This window comes from Staurois parvus, unplaced genomic scaffold, assembly GCF_062004578.1.
Source record: "Staurois parvus isolate SC_StPar_1 unplaced genomic scaffold, SC_StPar_1.0 ptg000006l, whole genome shotgun sequence".
NCBI lineage: Eukaryota > Metazoa > Chordata > Amphibia > Anura > Ranidae > Staurois > Staurois parvus.
The window spans coordinates 8951491-8968361 of NW_028317802.1; the positions used below are offsets into that span (position 1 = coordinate 8951491).

The 16871-nt window shown below is 38.4% G+C and overlaps 1 protein-coding gene across 50 annotated transcripts in view; it reads right to left on the reverse strand.

Moving 5' to 3' along the window:
• The window catches only part of LOC149474319 (protocadherin gamma-C5-like), a 561663-nt gene that overhangs the window by 41280 nt on the left and 503512 nt on the right, over positions 1-16871 (reverse strand). Inside the window, exon 1 of one of the 50 annotated variants that reach the window (XM_089655477.1) lies at positions 10092-12719. The exons of 48 other annotated variants lie outside the window; for them this stretch is intronic. In XM_089655477.1, coding sequence (XP_089511603.1) covers positions 10092-12524 — 2433 coding nt within the window. In that variant the 5' untranslated portion in view covers positions 12525-12719. Of the gene's footprint in view, positions 1-10091; positions 12720-16871 lie in introns of those variants that run through there. One more of the 50 variants, XM_089655066.1, reaches the window with a different exon arrangement.

Below are 16871 nucleotides of genomic sequence, written 5' to 3' on the forward strand. Positions count from 1 at the left end.
AAGAAAAAGTTATTCTATGGGGAATCATATAATAGAATAAAAGGATCAGCTGGAAGCAAAAGAGCGGATAGTTCCTGTCTGTACAAGTTTAATTGTCCATCCACAATTAGCAATGAAAAAAACAGTGAAAAGTTATATTTATTTGGTTTAAGCACATGCTTAAATAAAAATGTGTGGAAAGCGATAAAATTGGCCAGGCAAGACTAAACACTGAGCAGTCTCCACATGTAAAACAAGTGAATAGAAATAGGCAAACCCACTGGAAATGTGCCAGCTTAATTTGTATCTTGTTTAATCTGTGTATGTGTAAACTGACTATTAAGCAGAACGACATCGAATAAGCAAATACCAGTATAAACATGGAACACAAGGTGAATATTAGCATCTTATTGTGGGTTAAGGCTTAATTTAATGTGATGTTTATGTATTTTGGGATAAAATTAGAGATGGAAACATAGTGTTTCACTGGCATACATGACTGTGCTTTCAAAAGGACTACCATGCTTTGTGATTGCTAAGCCCAAATGCACCAATACTATGGCTACATTATTTCAAGCAGCATTTGTTAAAAAAAAACAAAACATTGAGTCCCACCAAAAACCTGTTCAAACTTACAGTAATTTACCTATTCTAGCTTCCATTTTTCAGATACACCTATCTCCAGTCAAAATAATCATATATTTGGCCAAATATCTGCACAAGAGCTTTCAAATATCTGTGCCTTAAAATGATGTGACATGAGAGTGCTAAATAATGACATTAATAGAGAAGTATGGGGTTCTGTGAAAAAAAAAAAAATCATCACCTAGGAGGATGAGGCATTTATCCGATGCTGCATCTGTTCCCCGCTGCTTCTAAGACTGAGAACTATGCGATCAAGGACTGCTGATCGCTCAGTTCTGGGTCTTCATTGAGTAGAGAGCCAGTGACTGTCAGTCAAGAGCTCTACACTATGTCCCTCCAACGCCCACTGAAGTGCTGGGCTGCGGAGAAGATGGAAGTGGTTGGCTCAGGCTCTCAGATGCATGCTGAGAGGCTGAAACAGCTACTGGTTAGGCTTCTGGGTGGGTAGGGTCAGGATCTTTCCAGAGCCTGCACAGGCTGAGTAACATCAGCTGACAGCAGTTTTAGCCCACTCTCAGCTGAGAACAGCTCACAGGAGTGCAGAACGAACTGCACTCCTGTGATCCATAGGTGATGTATAGCCAAAAAACTTGGCCATACTTCTCCTTTAATAGCAATACACAAGGAAGCTCCACGTAGATAAAAAAAAAACACATTTGCTGACCGGGTGGGTGGATGTCTCAACATTCCAAACTTATAGCTATTGCTTAACTATTATTACTAGTATACATACTGCAGACAAGAATCAAGTGCATTAGAATAGCTCTGTAGCATCTGTCCCAGTATCTGAAATGACATAATTGCCCAAAAACAACTTACAGAGATACCAAGAATTGCCCTTGGTCTTTAGACTCATGCCCAAAGCATTTTTTAAGCATTATTTATCAATTTTACAGAGGCAGAGAAAAAAGTACAGTTAGAAACACAGTACATTAGTTTTAGTATTTTATGCATCCAGGTAGGAGCACAGAGGTGAGGACTGGTGAGCTGAAAGATATTTAATTCTTATTCATGGGTTTAATTTACACTTTAACAATAAGAAAGAAGAAATAAGTGTGTTTTACTGTAGCTAAACATCAAAAAATATTGTCCTCTTTCCATTTTTTTAAGTGCTTGAAGCAGTAATGAAATTTTTTTTCATTACTGCTTCAACCACTTAAAAAAATTCAAGCATACCAAAAATTACAATTCCAAGTGGTAAGCTAGAAACCATTTTGCATAATTCTTAAGTGTGACAGTGAGGTGATGGTTTATTTGGACAGGAATTTAGCTGAAACCACATTTTTTGTGAGTTTACAAATGCAAAATAAAGAATTACTCTGCATTTGATTTGAAGTCAACATTGACAGCAACCATGGTAGAATATATATATATATATATATATATATATATACATATATATACACATTTGCATTGTATCATCAGCCCTTCTTGCAGTCATGTGCAAATCATTCCTAAGGCACACAATGCAATTTTCTTTCCTGCAACCATGGGTTTGCAGGAATGAAAATTGCTAGATTCCCCCATCAACACAGTCAGTGTTAATGGGGTATCCCTCCTGCAGAGGTATTGTGTTCTCCTGGCAAAGGGCACATGGGGGGTTGGGGAAGCTGTCCCTGTCTGGAGAACACAGTGATGATTGGTAGCGGCTATAGCCCCTGGCAATAATGGCATGAAAAATCTTCCAGGCTGGTGGTACTCAAGTCATACAACAATCAAATTGGGTGCAATCAGCCTGCCCATAGATGCCCATATATGCTGAACCAACCGAGATTTGAACCATCTGTGGCCGTCTTAATAGAGAAGTCTGTAACACAAAGTTGTAGCCCAAGAACTGATTTGTGATTATGTGTTGGAATGCTATCACTAGCAGCTAGGATCCTGGTGCCCGACCTGTCACCATTTGGCACTTATTGTATAACCCTGCAGACAGTAATCTGTGTTTTCCTTACCTTAATGCTTATTCAAGAAGGAAAATTATTCTTTAGACTGGATTCCAGTAGTTAAATTGCTTGTTTATTTCACACTATTATTTATTTCAGGTACTTATATAGCGCCGTCAATTTTACACAGCGCTTTACATATATATATATATTGTACATTCACATCAGTCCCTAACCCTCAAGGGGTGTACAATCTAAGGTCCCTAACTCACATTCATACATACACATACTATGGACAATTTAGACAGGATCCAGTTAACCTACCTGCATGTCTTTGGAGTGTGGGAGAAAACTGGAGTACCCGGAGGAAACCCATGCAGGCACAGGGAGAACATGCAAACTCCAGGCAGGTGGTGCCGTGGCTGGGATTCGAACCAACGACCCTAGTACTGCCAGGCGGAAGTGCTAACCACTAAACCACTGTGCACTAGCTTACTTTTTTCTGTGTTGTCCATCCATTTACGCTTTTTTGTTCCTCTGATCTTATATAAGATCCTATATAATACAGATTTTGCTGAGAAAAATATGAACAATAATCTTTGTTCATCTGCTGTACTATGTCTACAGTCCCTGATAGCATAACATTCAAAGAATATTATGTGTGGCCCTTTCGTGACATAAGGGGCCACACTTGAGGTTATCTATATCAAAAGGGTTGACTACCACTGGTTTGAGGGTTTAAGCACCTGCATTCCCCAATTTCACCTTTGCATCTCATAAAAACATCCAGTAGAATTAACTGAAGCATTAGAGGACATTTTATTGTATACATGATTGGGCAACCCAACACTACATCTCATATATGCTTTAATGTGTTTATGTTTTTTTAAATTCATTTTTAATATTTTTAATCTGTAGCTTTCGTTACAGTATTACCTTCCATAAGTTATAGAGTGACAATGCTCTGTTCCTGTCTTCAAATTGTGCTCATGCATTTTTACCGTTTTAAACAGTGGTTGCAAAAAAGCTGCAGGATTTTATCAGTACTTTGATTCAACAAAGGATGAAAAATGTAAAATAGTATTTTAATTAAAAAAAAAAAAAAAAAAAAAAAAAAAAGGTTATTGTTTATGATACACAATGCTTTAGCAAACTTAATGTCATTCAATTAGGGTCTACATCTGCTTTAATAGGTCCTTTGCTGATGTAAGAAGCATCAATAGCATCTTACATTAAAAGAGTGGCTGTGATCATTTTGTGTCTTGACATTATTTGGGTAGAGAACTATGCAACCCACTTTGTACTGTGATCAGATGGCAATGTGGCTGAATTGCTCCAGACTAATTTCAAGATTAGCTCAGAATAGCTGTTCATTAAGAACATGTACACTGGGGAATTTTACAGACAATACGGAGCTTATTGTGGGTATTTATAGCATTGCACCTGTGCTAATTCAGTTTGAGTTACCAAGCTCAGGATGTCAATAGAGCAATAAAATGTAGGACATAAACTCTATCGGGCCATTGCAATACCAAGAACAAGCTGCAAAGTGTGGTAAACCACAGCAAACAATCAGATTTTACTGTTAAATTATTTATACCAGCCATAGCAAAGACCAATATCAGTTTGCTGACTGTTTATTGATCCTTGCTACATTGAATACACATGTACAGCATTTCTGATGAACTACACAGTTAAAATACATAAATATGGTTGTCTTTCATGCTAAATGATTTATAAATTCTTTTCAGCCAGCCTTGTTACTTGGGTACCTCTGCCAAATACCATCTCCTGACCCTCTGTGCAGATGCTGCTGCTAAGCAATAAAAATTTGTACAGGACCCTCCCCAACCTGTAACTAAACATTAAAGAAACAGCAGAATAATGAGGTCATTCCTGTGATCCCCCTCTGTTCACAGAGTTAGAATGAGGCCCATGAAGCACATGCATTGAGCTTTTTGAACATGCAGGTGTTTTGCCTGCTACTGTAAAGTGTGGCACTGCAACGCACCACACCATACATAACCGCAATGCATAAGTCATAAGGAGTTCTGACAAACCTTATGGGTCAGAATGCTGACCCTCCTTCTCTTAGAGTCCTGCTATATTTATAGAATGCTAATAACAGTATAGAATTCAGATGCTTATGCTAATTCACAGAGGCTGATTTACTAAAGGAATAGGGAATGTTCACTGAATGGGAGTTCCCTTAGCTTACTGAATGAGGTGAAGATGTGTACATCAATCATTCAATTATTCCTATTATTATACAGAATTTATATAGTGCCAACAGTTTGCTCAGCGCTTTACTAAATAAAGAGAGACAATACAGCAACAATACAGTTCAATACAAGAGAGTTAGGAGGGCCCTGCTCCTTGGAGCTTACAATCTAAGAGGGAGTTACTGGTGGTACAAAAGGTAATAACTGTGGGGGATGAACTGATAGGAGAAATAGAAGATTCGGTTTTTAGCTGAAGGCAGGATAGGCTTCCCCGAAGAGATCTCAGAGATCGCCTAAAAGTGGGAAGTGTAGGTGATAGTTTGGGGTAGAGAGTTCCAGAGGGTGGGGAGGCTCTGGAGAAGTCCTGGAGATGAGCATGGGAAGAGGAGACAAGGGAGCTAGAGAGCAGGAGGTCGTGCGAGGAGCGGAGAGTTCGGTTTGGTTGATATTTGGAGACAAGATCGTTGATGCAATTTGGGGCAGAGTTATAAATGGCTTTATATGTTATTGTTAACGTCTTGAATTTTATTTGTTGGGCAATGGGAAGCCAGTGGAGGAATGGCAGATATGGAATGGTTAGTAAGGTGGATGAGTCTGGCAGCAGCATTCATGACTGAAGAGGGGATAGCCTGCGATGAGGTATGCCAATGATGAGGGAGTTACAATAGTTAAGGTGAGAAATAACAAGGGAGTGAAAAAGTTGCTTAGTGGTTTCAGTGGTTAAGAACGGGTGTATCTTGGAGATGTTGCGGAGGTGAAGTCTACAAGATTTAGACAGCGATTGGATATGGGGTTGAAAGGACAGATGTGATTCCAAGATTACCCTGACATGAGGGGAGGGACTGATGGTTGCATTATTGATCTTGATGGGGAAGTCAGGGAAGGGGGGGGCATGGGCTGGAGCAAATAGTATGAGCTCTGTTTTAGAAAGATTACATTTGAGGAAGTGGAGTGACATCCCTGTTGCTATATCACTTAGTAGGTTAGTAATGTGAGACTGAGGGGGTGAGGTGAGGTGAGAAAGACAGATTTGTTTGTCATCAGCTAGAGATGGTACTTAAAGTCATGGGAGTATGTGCAAGTAAAAGTGCAGTGCATTTTTTTCTTTATTTTTCTTGCACACAAATGAATAATCAAAGTGAACGCAGCTTTAACATGACCGTGTTCAGAGACTTATGGCGCTGCTCCAAACCAGGAAGCCAAAAGAAAGTCACCTCACCGACAGAGGAAGTGAGAGCAGCATCCACAAGTTGTTCCAGACACAATGAGAGATGAGGGGGTGGACGTCATTCAAACCTATCCCTGGAGTCTGATATGAATGGGATGGCCTCAGCCGCTGCTCTGGCCATGCCCTCTGATGTGTTTCACCCCACCCACCCAGGCTTGCTCACAGAGGTATGATCAAGTGCTGGTGGGTGGGGTGAAATGTCACAAGGCCAGAGTGACAGATGAGGTAATCCTGTTTCACACTCCAGGGGCAGGTGTGAGTGGCATCTATCCCTCATCTCATGCAGCATTAATATGATTACTAAGATAAGTGAATCTTATCTACTGCTTTAATCGATCCACACTATAGAGTTTCAACGTAAGGAGGACCAGTACAATATAACCATTATGTAGTAATGCTAAATTAATTTATGTATGCCCCTTTGTATGGAAATAATTGCAAACTATTCAAAGAAACTTTCACAGATTATAAATGCCTTGAGGCAGGCATTGCAATCATGTGACCGCTGTGATTGGCATCGGGATCTTTCCGGTACCTACCAGATACTGTGTTGGGAGTGCACAGGGAGCACTCTCTCAGCACAGTAAAGTATTTACATAGGGATGCATATATGTGGCCACTTTGTTAAAGCCCACCTGCTGAGAAACTGCATAAGACTGACAGGAAGTGGTTGAAAAAAAAAAAAAAACATTGATAATATTATTTAAATCAACTTGACCTCTTTTACATGGTAAGGCTACATTCTTACAAAAATTCTTAGTACCTTCAATGACTTGACCAATGTTGATTAGAAGTGCTTTAAAATATTGTTTACTTTTCACATTTAATTCTGGTTTGAGAAAAATATTCCTTCATGTTCCTCAATATTAACACCACTGTGTTTAAAAACAAATGCCAATTTGACCCCGCTAATTATTAGAAAATCAAATGAATGTTTGTCAAATGAAAATGAATTGCTCCTCCCCTTCTGTGTCAGCTCCAAAGCAAGTTTTGGCTTGCTCAATTGACACACAAAGTGTGGCTCGGTCCCACCTCCCCTCACAGGATTTGATTGACAGCAGCAGGAGCCAAAGACTCCCACTGCTACCGTTGAGTCCTGTAAGGAGAGAGCAGGACTGCTGCTCTTGGGCACAGCTGTGGATTGAGATCAGACACAGGTATTTAGGTGGGCTGAATCGGACATGACCATGGAAGGGTTTTTACCTTAATGCAGAGAATACACTAAGATAAAAACCTTAAGCCTTTACAACCACTTTATATAGTGGTTGGTATACCTGCCAAGGGTTTAGATATAAGTGTATTTTAATGAATGGAGAAAATTAGGCACATGGCTTTAAACTTTCTAAATGACTGAACTAGAGTTAAACGTACATCCACGTCTTAAGTAAACATTTTCTTTGGATTTCATGCCCTAAAGGTTACTGTTTGTATGCTATACACTGTTTGACAGTTGTATGGAGTAGCTGACATTCTTCATATTGTATAACAATTAATTCAACACATGGTTACCCTATTGGAAGTTATTTCCCTGTATAAAAGGATTGATTGGAAGAATTACATTGACTAATGTCAAATACCATATGATCTGCCAGTGCTTGTTATTATGACAATACTGCTAAACTAGCTGCTAAGTTTTACTAGATGCTTGCCATTTTTGGAGACTGATTTGCTAGTTGTATGTTCACATATAGACAGTTGGTTTGGGATAATGCTGTTTAAATGAAAGTGATAATAAAAGCATACGTTTTTCTTTAATAAAACATGTTATACTTACCTGCTCTGTGCTCCGTGTATTGCACAGAGCAGAACCTGACCCCCTCTTCTGGAGTCCCCAATCAGCACTGTCCACTCCTCCTCTCCTGCTTGTATCCTCATAGCAATCTGTGTGCTATGGGGGCACACATGTGAACACACTCCCCAGTTGGCTGCGTGTGTTAATAGACATACAGAGCGTAGCTCGCCCCTGCCCACCGCTCTCTCCTCACAAGCTTTGATTATGGCTCCCGCTGCTGCTTGTGTGTCCAGTTAGAAGAGAAAGAGAGGAGAACGGGGCTGCAGCCGGCACAATGCTGGATCAGTAGAAGACTCAGGTACATGTTTAATGACAGGGAAGGGGGAAATAAGTATTGGATCATTTTTCACCATAATGCATAGACTGCATTGAAGTAAAAAAAAAATTAAGATTTTAGAACCACTTTAAGTAAAAAGTGTCCATTAGGAACCCTAAAATCCAAATATAACCTATATCAATTAAATCAGTATGTTGAGAGTTGCTACAGCATTGAGTCCTAGTTGGTTGATTATGACATCAGCCAGACTTAAATTAAAGTGCATGGTTAGCCAAACCTATTTTTTTTTTTTTACATTTAGCATATACTAGCAAAGCTGGAGAACCTTTTTCAGTTTGGGATATACTAGAGAAGGTGTAGAACCTTTTTTCAGTTTGGGAAATACTAGAGAAGGTGTAGAACCTTTTTTCAGTTTAGGATATACTAGAGAATGTGTAGAAAGTTTTTTTTTAGTTTAAGATATACTAGAGAAGGTGTAGAACCTTTTTTTTTAGTTTAGGATATTCTAAAGGAGGTTTAGAACCTCTGTCAAGCTTTTATTGCTGCCTGTGTCCCCGCTAGGAAGGTTTTCAAGATTTGTCCTGATGTCATTGAGATAGAAAGTGATGAGTAAACCAAAATTCTACAGTTGTCACTGAAACAGGAATAGAGAGGAAAATTACTATGAGGATATCTCTTCTGGTTGCAGCTATCAAAGAGGGAATCCTCCCCTTACTTTTTAAGAGATCACTTCTTGGCGCATCTTCCCAATGAGACACAGACATCAATAAAATAAACTGGAAGGGTTTTAACCATTTCTTACTCTATTCAAAATATAAAAAAGGTTTTGGTTATACAAGCACTTTACCTGTTTTAGAAGAAGTCTTACTATACAGTATATGATCAGCTAACCTATTAATGTCTGTCTATTTATCCATCTATATATATCATAGTCCTCTTCTTGTTTATCCATCCATTCGTCTTTTCCATCTCCAGATATGTATATGAAATTGAAAGTATGCAATTAACGTGGACATTGAGATTAAAAAGAACCCTACAGAAACTTTGCTTTGCTTTGTCACCACAGGGTTATTTGCTATACCTATGGTTCTAGTAAGACTTGTGCTTCAGTTCTCACATATACATATGTATACAACCTCCTCCCCTGAAGCTACTGCAGATTAACATTGTTCATTATGTGCCCCCCTGTGGAGTAAACCTCTGAAGCTAGGAAGTCTTCAGGAAGTTGCCTGTTACTTTTACTGACGCCTCAAAACCTAAGCTATTTACTGCTTGTCTATACTGTACTAGAAATATGTACCATAACAGTGCTGGCACTTTCAGTATATGGGCATATTTATGTCTGCAAATAATAAAATACAAAGTAGGCAGACAAAAATGACAAAAGGCATAAGCTGACAAATATTTACCAATTTTTCCTTTGGCAGTAGACAAGCCATGTGGAAACTCTGAAAACATCTATGATGCATAGCATGAGTCAGATATTATAATTATTGCTAAGCAAGGAACATTCAATGTTTTTTTCTATACAGGGGCTCACTTACAAAAACTGGGTTGACTGTGTTGCCTGCAATAGCCATACAAGACAGGTTGAATTTGTCTGCTCAGGAAAGTGAAGACAGGTCCCTTTTTTTTAGCTTTTGCAGGTACAACTCATTGTATATTGCAGCACTCCTTCCATTGTATCCAAATGGTCAGAAATGTTTAAAGATGGCAAGGTGTATAAAAGATCTGACAGCTGAAAAATCATTTATGGGATTGGTCAGTTCGTAAACACCTCAGTCTAACCTCAGAATAGTGACTGGTTGTTAAAGTCTACCTTGAAAAATTGATCCTTCTCTCAAGACTGTTTGGCAAGTGGGTGTTTGTACCGGTTGCATAGCTTACAAAGATATAATCATTGTCTAACCCGCCTGCAATTAAGTGGACCAAGCAATTACCATGATAATACTATAGGCACCTGAGAGCACATATTAAAGGGATTTAGTCACAATATTAGCAATTTAATGGCACAAATCAATGAACTATAGCTAACACATTATCATAGGAAAATATGATGTCTCACCTGCCCAGGCCCACTTAGAGTGGGGAATAAAACCTCGTTTTCACTGAACATGCTTTTCAGTTGAGGAAAATTTAAAGGCCTCATGAAGTTGAAATCATTTTTATCTGACATTGTGGAATAGCAGGATTTGTAACACTGACCCTTGGGATCTGTTGGTGCCATCCTAACTTCCATATACTTCAGAGTGCCATCCGAGTTCAAATGTAGAGTTGGCTGATACTGTCCCATGTAGTGATTCGGCTCAGAACCATCTTTACAACACCATGCCGTACCACTATCTTTTTTCAGACACTTTACCAGCAATATTGTGAAGGTGATAAATGATACAGCACTTATTGCCACCAAAGAAATAATTAAATACATTGTAATTTCAGAACTGTTTGTTGAACTCGGAAACAAATCCTGGGACTTCATATTTTCCTGGACTGTAGTATCCTCCAATGCAATGATGATTGTCACTGTAGCAGATAAAGGAGGTTCTCCATGATCACTAACTGAAATAACTAAACTTTGTTCTTGGTTTTCATTTTCCTGAAAACTACGAGTAGTTCTAATTTCTCCCGTTTGGGAAGATATAGAAAATAAAGATGAGTCAGTGACATTAACAAAGTTATATAATAACCATGCATTATGACCAGAATCAAGGTCCACTGCATTTACTTTAGTGACAAAGTATCCACCAGGGGCTGACCTTGGTATCTTCTGATGTGCAAGAAACTCACCAGAATGCTCAGGGTAGAAAATTGATGGGGAGTTGTCATTGGCATCCAAAATGAAGATATACACAGTTGTGTTGGAAAACTGTTTAGGAGATCCAGAATCTTCAACTTTCACTGGAATTTGTAAAACCTGGACCTCTTCAAAATCAAATGAACGCTGCGCATAAATATTTCCAGTTTTCGGATTAATATATACAAAAGATGATATTGTGGAACCTCCAACTTGGCCATCAGCAATTGAGTAAACTAAGTTGGAATTCTCTCCTTCATCTGGATCTGATGCCAAAACTTCTAAAAGTAACTGTCCAGGCTTATTGTTTTCTTGTATGCTGGCACTGTAAGTAACTTGGGAAAAGGTGGGCTGGTTGTCATTGACATCTGTGATTTTTAAAGAGATTGTTTTTTGCGTCCTTAGAGGAGGAGACCCCATGTCACTTGCAACCAGGTCAATGATATACTGAGACATTGTTTCCCTATCCAAGGCACCATCCGTAATTAATGAATAGTGATCATCGGAGGATTTGAATTTAAACGGTAAATTAGAGGGCAGTTCCAGTTTTACCTCTCCATTTGAACCCAAATCTTTGTCATTTACTCTGAAGAGCCCAACAACTGTTCCAATTGCTGTATCTTCAGGAACATCTGTCATTAAAGAGGTCAGCACTATCTCTGGTGCATTATCATTGACATCATCAACTTCCACGTGAATAATACAGCTGCCCTCCATTTCTGGAACACCTTTGTCTTTTGCTCTGATGGATAACTCAAATGACCTTGACTCCTCATGATCAACTGGCCCAATAACAGAAATAACCCCTGTGTTTGGATTTAAGGCAAATATCCTTTTGATTGAATCTGGTGTATGATCATCAAATGAATATTCAATTTCACCGTTGGCGCCCTCATCTAGATCGGTGGCATTAAGTTTTAGCAGTATTGTGTTAACAGCAGTATTTTCCTTTAAATTAATTTTATAGGATCCCTTTTCAAAGGTAGGTGGATTGTCATTTAAATCCATGACAATGACATTTATTTGTGTAGTTCCAGACCTTGGAGGAGTGCCTCCGTCTACAGCTGTAAGGATAAGGTGATGCCTGTCTGCTTCTTCTCTGTCCAAAACTTTTTCTAACACTAGCTCCGGAATGACAGTACCATCTTTGCGGTTCTTTACGGACAGCGAGAAATAAGGACTTGGATCCAGTTTATATTGTTTAATTCCATTGGTCCCCACATCCAGATCATGTGCACTTTCCAAAGTAAACCTAGCTCCGGGACTTGCTATCAGTTCTGTAATCTTTATAGTTCTTTCATTGTTTGAAAACATGGGAGAGTTATCATTTATATCCAGAATCTCTACCATAACACGGTGTAGCTGTAGAGGGTTTTCTATAACTACTTCAACTGGTAACACACAGCTTGTGCTAGAGCCGCACAGGCTCTCCCTGTCTATCTTTTCATTCACAACCAAAGCTCCATTTTCCCAGTTCACAGCAAAGTATTTTCTGCTTCCCTCTGATCCCATCCTAAGCTTGCGTTTTGAGAGATCAGAGATTTTCAGCCCCAGATCTTGCGCTACATTTCCCACCACTGTCCCTTGCTCAGACTCCTCCACAACTGAATAGCGAAGCTGCCCAGAGACCCAGCCCCAGCTACAAAGGAAAAAGAAGCACTTTACTTGCCATTTCCAAGTCTCTGCTGAGTTTTGAATGTCCATAACTTAAACCTTCCCTCCAAGCAGCGTGACTGCTGTCTCCGAATCCACATAAATCCTAGGAATTAAGTGCATCCATGGTACACAAAGAGACCTTCATATAGTAGCACATTTGTATCCAACTTGCTAAATACATCCACAGAACTCTTATCAGAGCAGCAGCCTTCCTTTCTCTGTTGCTGGAGGAACGCTTCACAAAACCAGGGGGGAGAGAAAGGATGACAGCACAGGCTCTGTTGTGTGTTGTGTGCAGCGCAGAAGGATCAGATGCCATCTCTGCCCTCTACTGGTCACTGTTGTTAATTTATTAACTGAAAACTGTAAAAATATAGTGCTATATTTACAATCACAACTAAAAAGAAACCTTCCAACTTGTGCATTTTGGGAACTCTTTCATTTTCTATGATTTGTCCTACAGTAGATTTGCATTTTTTTAAACAGTTTCATCTAAAAATTACAATAAAACTGAAGTCATAACAAAACCTCTATTTCACTAATAATAATTGCTACAAGAAATTGTTGTTTAGTGGTAATCCCTGTAAAACAATTTTTTTCAGTAAGTTTTCATAATTTTTTAAGCATGTTTGTGTATTTGTGAATGCATACACATTTACACACAGCAGTAAACACAACATTAAACAGACAGTTTTCTACACATATAATTTAGGTTTGAAGCCTGGTGAACAGAGAGCAAACTATGTCATAAATGAATGCCTACTTTATTATAATATCGGTTTGCCTTTAATTTGAAATTACCACAACTAAGAAAGCATTTCATAAAGTTATAGTACCTTCGGAAGTTCCAAATGCAGTTCTCTTTGCGACGTAGAAGTTTTTATATATATCAAGAATTACTAACACAAAAACAGGTTTTACACAGGTACTCCATGAACACAAATATACTCTTTAAAATGCTAATGTATTATTTAATCTCTAAAAAAAATCAAATGCAAATCCATGCCATTTGTAAAAATTCTCTTGTACATAAAAACTACTTTTACTATAATATTATCCTATCCTGCCTCCAATAAACTTCATACAATCATGATATTTAACTTTGTTGCCATTCACACTCTGAATTCGAGGGTCACTGTTGGGGGATAATTAAACAAAAAATGTGATGCGCTAACTGCTCAAAATGTGAAACGTAAACTTTAAAAACATGCAATATCAATCCACAAAAGTTCAAATGTGAAGTTGTATCAGTCCAATCCAACATATATAACTCCTAGTGTTGTGCTATCATCCAACAATATCCAACGCCGTGCTTGAATTGTAGCCCCACACCCTGCTCACCTTGAAGTTTGGCCTATAAATTATAATAGGCCAAATGTACTTTTAGAAGGACTGTGTAGCCTCTAAATTTCTAATCCATGCAGTGTTCCTTCCACGTGCTATATCTTCATTGGACCTTTAGCTCCAAAACTGTGCATGAAAAAAATTGTAAATTATACTCAGATATACACTCACATTAAAAAAAGAAAATGTGCTCCAAGATGCAGTAATCAAATGGTCACATTTCTCCATCGTGCAAGCTAATCCATAGTGTTTCCCATCACCGAATAAAATATAACCGTACACTCACCTTCTCCCTTGACCTATTAGGTAGGTCATAAACACTTAGGGATAGTGGACGACTTCTGCTGGTCCACGACTGGCCTTTAGTGGCTATTTCTTTGACTCTCGCCCTTTAAGTGAACGGACTCCAGGATTTCCAATGGGATTATGTGGTATATGATTGTGATGCACTACGGTATATGCTTTTGCTTTTTCATGCACGGTTTTGGAGCTAAAGGTCCAATGAAGATATAGCACATGGAAGGAACACTACATGGATTAGAAATTTGAAGGCTACACAGTCCTTCGAAAAGTGCATTTGGCCTATTAAAATTTATAGGTCAAACTTCAAGGTGAGCAGGGTGTGGGGCTACAATTCAAGCACAGCGTTGGATATTGTTGGATGATAGCACAACATTAGGAGTTATATATGTTGGATTGGACTGATAAAACTTCACATTTGAACATTTGTGGATTGATATAGCATGTTTTTAAAGTTTATGTTTCACATTTTGAGGAGTTAGAGCAACACATTTTTTGTTTAATTATTTAATTTAAGTGAGAGTACACTTGACCAGTGAGTGTAGCAATCTTCTCCTTCCTTTATTATTTAGGGTGTAGCAGCGCACAAGCCTTTATTATTTACTGTTGGGGGGGATATTCCTCCATGCATTACTTAGAACAAGAGTCTATTTCATCAGGAGTAGCAAAAGGAGGCAAGCGTTAGAATAGCATAGTCCAGCAGCCAAATGTATACAAAAAAAATCTTTAACAGCATTTCCTCATATCATATGTCCAAAGAGAAGAAGATTGCAAAGACTACCCCTGAATAATGGCTGGTGTTAGATCCAAAAAGTATGAGTTTCATTAGCCCCAATCTCTATTATTCTTTATTGCACTTCTTACCAAGGTCATAATACTGCTCTTTTTGTATGCACATAGACTTCCCTGGGCTGGGTGGTTAAAAGGAGATCTGACTGCTTGCAATCTTTTTACTCACATTGGAAGAATGAATTACAGAATGGACCCTGGGTATGGTCCTATTTTTTACAGTCTCCCTCACTGAAACTTTGGAGATACATTACGAGGGAATGCTATTGTAGATTTTATATATATTGTGCCACTGTAATATTGTATTCTAACACTTCCCTCTTTTTGCTCCTTCTAATGAAGTTGACCGCTGGGCAAAAAAACACGTAGAGCAATATTCCTTCCAACAGTGACCCTCGAATTCAGAGTGTGAACAACAACAATGTTAAATATGATGATTGTATGAGAGTTATAGACAAAAGGGAGGGGTGGATCATGGTGGCAGGATAGTACAAAATGTTACAGTGTATAGTTTAAACACTTTTTCATTTACAAGAGGATTTGGCATATGAATAGGAATTGGCATACAAATGGCGTAGATGTGCACTATATATTTTTGAAAAGATTTAAACAGATTTAAAGAATATATATGTGTTTGTAAAGTACATGTGAAAATCTTGTTTTTGTCTGTGGAATCCCTGTTATATTTATATTGTGATGAGGGTACAGAATAACAGAAGGAAATAATCCAACCATGCAAATTTATTCTGCTTGCTGTCAGAAGTTTTTTTTACAAAACCACGTCTTTGAGAAAGCACAGAGCTAAACTTCCAGCAGAGTCAACTGAATGATACTGGTTGGAATATGAATACATGAATACATGAAACTGGCCTACCCTCATTGGACATCTTAACCAGGGGTTAAGGAGATTATTATTAGACAATGCCTAAATGCTGGCTGAAGAAAACCTGACAGATGAATGCAAGGCATGCATAGTAAAAGATTCAATGCTCCTTTCTAATAGAAAGGGAACGATAGGCTATCAATATAAACATGACATTGAGCAATATAATTTAGTTCTAACAGTCATTACTACCTTCCTAAACAGCTCAGTTTTCACAAGTGATGCTCACTTAGATTAATTGTTTATTTGCTTATTAATGGCTAACCTGGAAATGTGGCTTGTGCCCAATATCTAAATAATCATGCTTACTCAAATTTCGGCGCTTTGTGTGAATAAGTGTAATGATAATTATCACTTACATTGATTCACAGAATATTTAAGCATCAACTAAAAAAAAATATAAAAGCAAGAAGAGGATTAAATATCACTATGTGGGCTTTGTAAAGAAGCACAATTGATAAATATGATGTTAAGATTTATCTACCTCAGTATTCCAACTGCAATCTCATCTGAAGATCCTGCATTGTATAATGATGCTGTCCACCTGTTTTGACTGAGAAGCAATGATGTTGCAAAATTTCCCATCCATGAGAATGAGGAAATCTTCAAACATCCATCCTCAAATTTGACTCTGCTTTTAGAAACAACCTCAAAATACGATATAAAAAAACAGGACAAATGCATTACACATTATTAAATGGACCCAATTATCTTTAGTGCTCATGACAAAATGACAGAACCTCTATAAGGCCCTGTTCACACCAGAACATGACACCCGAAACCCTCGTCCCTGCACCATGTTCAAAATGCACTGCAGTTGCAATCTGCTGTGGGTGTCAATGTCAACTTAACAACACCCCAAACACAGATCAAACATACAGTGCGCTTGCCTGCACCAGATTTCATGGTACAGAAGTGCAATCTGGTTGTAATGAGTTTCCAGAAATAGTGCATGCGCTACTTTTTGTGCGGTGCAGTGTGATTTGAGCCTGTTCAAAATGAATGGGATTATTATTATTATACAGTATTTATATAGCGCCAAAAGGTTTGCTCAGCACTGTACATTATAGTGGGGGACA